This window comes from Impatiens glandulifera, chromosome 3 (assembly GCF_907164915.1).
Source record: "Impatiens glandulifera chromosome 3, dImpGla2.1, whole genome shotgun sequence".
NCBI lineage: Eukaryota > Viridiplantae > Streptophyta > Magnoliopsida > Ericales > Balsaminaceae > Impatiens > Impatiens glandulifera.
In genome coordinates, this window is record NC_061864.1 from 41,197,619 (window position 1) to 41,203,016 (window position 5,398).

The 5,398-nt window shown below is 30.9% G+C and overlaps 1 protein-coding gene across 1 annotated transcript; it reads right to left on the reverse strand.

Annotated features, from left to right (window-relative positions):
- Positions 1 to 3,909: 3,909 nt before the first annotated feature.
- Positions 3,910 to 5,198, reverse strand: LOC124930224 (transcription factor RAX3-like). The gene is made up of 3 exons (XM_047470582.1): positions 5,038 to 5,198; positions 4,784 to 4,913; positions 3,910 to 4,618 (listed from the first exon to the last, which is right to left on the reverse strand). The coding sequence occupies exons 1-3, from the start codon at positions 5,171 to 5,173 to the stop codon at positions 3,910 to 3,912; spliced, it is 975 nt and encodes a 324-aa protein (XP_047326538.1). The 5' UTR covers positions 5,174 to 5,198.
- Between the last annotated feature and the right edge of the window lie 200 nt (positions 5,199 to 5,398).

The window sequence follows — 5,398 nt, forward strand, 5'->3', positions numbered from 1 at the left end:
TAATGTGTTAGGTACGTTCATGAAATATATCATTATGAGCAATATGAATTATCACAGAAAATATGAATAGTAGAGGAGGAGGAACACCCATATCTTAGAGTAACCATCATAGTCAAAGATGCTCAGAGGTAGTATTTGCAAGAGCACGATATTCAGATTTTGTACTAGAGCGAGAAACAATAGTTTGTTTTTAACTTCTCCATGAAATGAGAGATGTGCAAGGAAAGAAACAATAAATAGTAGTGGATCGGCGATCAGTTGGATCCCCTACCCAATTAGTATTAGGATATGCTCGTAGCTATAGAGTTGAAGAGTGAGAAAAATGTAGTCCATTAAATAAAGTTCCTCTAATGTAACGTAATATGTGAAGAACGACAGTGAAGTGGTATGTGCGGGATTTTGAGATGGAGAAGATGTCGATATAGGAAGTGTAGGTGGAATTAAGTCACATGAGTTGTTAAATGGTCATACACAAGAAACATCAAGAAACAAAGGTATGGTAGGATCACGAAAAAAGTGATTATGAGGTTCATTGACTCTAATTTTAAATAGAGTTGAAAACATCTTATGTTCCAAAATGATACACGACGAGAGATATGAATACATTGTCTAAATCCCAACACCAATATCTTTTGTGTTCGATTCCATAACCTAATAAACAACCTAATAGAATTCGAGGTTCTAATATGGTGTACTCATGAAGTTATAATAAAACAAAACAAACACATCCAAAATTTAGAGAGTTTGATAATACAAATCTTGAATAAAAAGACTTTTAAAAGGAGAGATGTTACATATGATAGGTGATAAAGTCTAAAACAACAAAAGTTATCGGGATAAGAAGACAAAATGAGAAGGGCTCTGACGAAATTAAGAAGGTGTCTATGTTATGTTTTGCCCGACCATTTTGTTGAGAAGTTCTAGGACAAGATCTTTGCATAAATGTGCCCTCTTGTCCTAGAAATTCTATGAATTTTGTGTCTTTGTATTCAATTGCATTATTAGTGCGCAAGATTTTAATTTTGGAGAAAAAATGATCCTGAGTCATATTAACAAACTGAATGTAAATAGAGGACAATTCACATCGAATTAATCCGTGTATAAAGAGAAAAATTATCAATAAATATCACATAATATTTCAAACCACCCATCATATTATGTGGTGCAGGATCCAAAATATTATAGTGAATCACATCAAAAGATGTTAAGGAATTAGAATCATTAGGAAAAAAAGATAAGCGTGTCCTTTAGAAAGCTCACGAGAAATATAATTAAAAGTGTCGGTCTTAATAGGGCCTAAAGAAACACTCAAATTAAAGAACTCAAACGATCTGTAGAAGGGTGACCTAATCGAGAGTTCCAAATTTAAGAAGTGATAGCTCCAACTAAAATTTGTGATGAAAGAGATAGAGAAGTGAGTTCAAACATTCATCTAACCTTACGTCATGTTCCAATGATTTTCTTTGATTGAGGATCTTGCACAATACACCTATTACTCGAAATGTTATGTTAATTCCGAGATCACATAGTTGTTCAACAAAAATAAGATTTAAAGAAAGTTATGGAACAATAAATGTTTCAAGTAAAGACAATATAGAAGTTTGAGCAGTATTAATAGTTTGAACATTCAAAGTAGTAGTATTAGCAATATGAACATCATGTGGAATAATAGGCTTTTTAGTGGATTTGAGAAAAGTGGATTCATAAGTCATATAATTACAACATCCTGAATTAAAAACCATGAGGTAGAAGTACCTGGTGTGGTAGATAACACGGGAGAAAATGTATTACCTTGATTTGATTGATGTTCTTGTGAAAGTGATTGAATGTCTTTAAGAGAGAATTTGAAAAAAGTGTTCTCTAATGAAGTATCTATGACAGAAACAACGGTAAAAAAATGTAAATTTAGAAGACCTATCCATCAAAGTTGAATCAATTTGAACATCATTATTCAGAAATAAATACACAAACCATAAATAGTCATAAAACCTAGAGTCTAAGCTCTGATACAAAGATTATAATAAAGAGATAAATTGTATTGAATGTTATGCCATGATTACATAGGTTATGTCTATTATATAAATATTACATTAATATTATAAGAAAACTAGTATAATAATATAATAATGATATTATTATAATTTATAATACGGTGATAATATTTATATATATATATATATATATATATATATATATATATATATATATATATATATATATATATATATATATATATATATATATGAAGAAAAAAAAACTAGAGATGTACTTAAGTTTTAAACCAACAATGAGAGAATTGAATTTATAAGACTCAGTCATGAAAAGAGATAGCATAAGACAACCAAAACGTAAAATAGCTAGAGAAACATTCTTCAAATTAGGTCATTTGGGAATAGTTAGTTGAATGGGTCTCTAAGAGATTTTAGACTTAAAAGAATTGGTAAAGTTTGTGTTTGAGTTTAGAATTTTGTTATATTAGTTTCAAATTATCACAATTTTAGTTTTTGAGATTTTATTTTAAATAGACAAATTAAATGTTTGTCTATTTGTCTTGACGTATTTTTCTTCTTCTTTTTTTTATTAGTTTGTCACATCTATACATTTAAGATATTTATAAGATATTTTTTTTATATATTTTCTTTAAGTAAAATATTTTTTTTATTATATACACATTTTAAACTGATGTGGTTTGGATGGTTAAAAAATGATTTTATTCTAGGAAAGATTTAGAAAAAATTAAAAAAAAAACAGATAGATTGGATATTTATGTTTACACACTTTTGTAATGACAAAATTTGTATGTATAGTTAACCATCTTGTATATATTTGTTTTCTAATTTGAGTATTTTCGAGATTTATAAGTTCTAAATTGTTGGATGAGGTTTGGGTGCATTAAAAATTGTATGGTAAGTTGAAAATTTTGAAAGAAAAAAAAATTGGTACTTTTTAAACTTTTACAAATCTGATTAATGGATGAAAAAAATTGGTATATTAAAGTTGAAGACTTACTCTTTATTATTTTATGACAAAGCTTAAAATGATTAAAATTGAAGTTAAAATATCATGTGAATAGTTACCCCGTTGAGTTAAAATGAAGTAAAAAAATATAAAGTCTCTTTATTGATTATAAAATAGGAATAGATTTGATATACTTCAAACTAAATTTTTTTTCAAATTTTCAGTGATTAAAAAAACTTTCATTTTTAATAAAGTTAACAAACCGAATATTAAAATTATTTTAATTGTATATACATTATTTGAGTCTCCAACAATTATTTCAATAATTAGATGACTAATTTAATCTATGAAATAGTTATATTCCATATTACATAATTTACCGTTTAATAAAAACAATCCAAATTGGAGGTTTAAATATAATTAACCTCTTGTAAGATATGGATTGGATTGTCTCCTTATACAATCACACCAAAATTTTCTATCCAACTAAGCACTAATGAATCTGAAATGGAGACTAGCTCGTGAAAAAGCCTAATTCTATTCACCCATCCTCCTAGACAATCTATCTTAATTTACTACACTCTATATCCTGCTTAACTAAAAGCATTAATTTCATAACAGGAAAGAAGTAATTAATTAGTACCATAATCACAAAATTAACTATATGGTTAATTATATTACGACGATCATAGCAAAAACACACTTAAAATAATATTATCGGGAAGAGAAATAGGGCGCATACAATCCAAACCAGATAGAAAAATAAACAAAAAATTAATAGATGTGACAAGCACAATTACTAGTTAATTTAAGTTAACTCCATGAGTCTGCATGCCCACTAGTTCTTATTCTTTAAGATCATTAAATCTAGAAAACCCACCATTCCTTCCTAGCTAGTTAAGTTCCTTAAATTTACATGATAACGCACAAACCGCAAGTTATCATCCCTCTTTAGTTCGCCATAAGAAACCTCATCTCATCGACTAAGACTTGTGGGAAGCCCTCAAAGTTTGGATCTCTGTTGATTACACCTTGCTGCCACTCCATTATGCCTTCTTCTCCATTAACATTTTCAATTGGAAAACTCATGTTATTATTGTTGACCATGTCTGCATATAAAAACTCTAATCCATCTGATGATCTATGTGAGTTGTTCCCATACACAACATTTCCATCTAACTCAGATGGAAAGGGAATCAAACCGCTAACTCCCCCATTGATCATGTTATTGTTTACCGTAATCTCTTGGGGAGTAGTGTTAGGGAAACCGAAGGGCACATAAGATGAAGGCAAGTCACGAAGTGTGTCATCCCGGGCTTGAAAATCCTCACCGTTTGAAAACCTACCACCGAGCTTGATCAGAAGTCTCCTCATGGACGCGTGATCATTGAATCGTGGCTCTTGGTTTGAATAGGGTATGGGTGCGAACGCTGATAGCTGATTCGGCCAGTATGGAGCGTGTCCATTTGTTTTGTCGGTTGGAGTAATGGAGTTCTCAGTATTATTGGCTTCTTCTTTGGATAATTTAGATGTGCTCCCTCTTCGAGCAGCACGTTCTTTGCGCTGCTTCCCAAGGAGTTTTTTCTTCAGTCTCGTGTTCCAATAGTTCTTGATATCGTTATCTGTTCTACCCGGTAGTTGAGCCGCAATAATCGACCATCTATATTCATTGTAACATTGAATATGAAAGAGATTAGCTAGTGAAGTTAATTAATGTGTTTAAATGATCACAAAACTCTTACTCTTATGATGCCCTAATTTATTAGATCTGGATTTAAAAGATACCCAATTATTAAAATTAGAACACTCATAAAATAATATATACCTGCTTCCAATGCTTATATAGAGGCTGCAAATTATGTTATCTTCTTCTTCAGAAAAACCACCATGCTTGATATTTGGGCGAAGGTAGTTCAACCATCTCAGTCTACAGCTTTTTCCACATCTTTTAAGGCCTATGACATATATATTTAGTTAAAAAAGAGCGATTTTTCAAAAAATATTGAGAGAGAGAACCAATAGAGAGCTATAAGGTGCATGAAATGGTGTCTAGGGTATTGAAGAAGATAGATTATATACCAATTTTCTGAGGCAAAGCAATCCAATTTCCTCCGGTGCCGTTTTGCTCAATATATGACTTGAGTCTAGCATCTTCCTCAGGAGACCATGGACCTTTCTTTACGTTAGCTTTGTCACAGCAAGGAGCTCTCCCCATCTCTCTCTCTCTCTAATGCAGTTCTTTCTTGATAACTAGATCTCTTTCTTGCTGTTAAATGAACGAGAGCGACTGTGTTCTTGTGTAGAGAGAGAGGAGGAGGAGAGAGAGATTATAATAGCTGGAAAAGGATAAACATGTTTTCAGGGACTGACATATGATTTAAAAAGTAGTACATAAAGGTGGCCCCTTTTTCATGTAGAAAATTCAATAAATTATAGGGTG

Bases quoted from the DNA above. Each gene is read 5' to 3' on its own strand.
- LOC124930224 (XM_047470582.1), bottom strand. From the start codon at position 5,173: ATGGGGAGAGCTCCTTGCTGTGACAAAGCTAACGTAAAGAAAGGTCCA. The intron at 4,914-5,037 runs GTATATAATCTA...TATATGTCATAG, and splicing joins TGCTTTGCCTCAGAAAATTG to GCCTTAAAAGATGTGGAAAA. The intron at 4,619-4,783 runs GTATATATTATT...CAATGAATATAG, and splicing joins TATATAAGCATTGGAAGCAG to ATGGTCGATTATTGCGGCTC.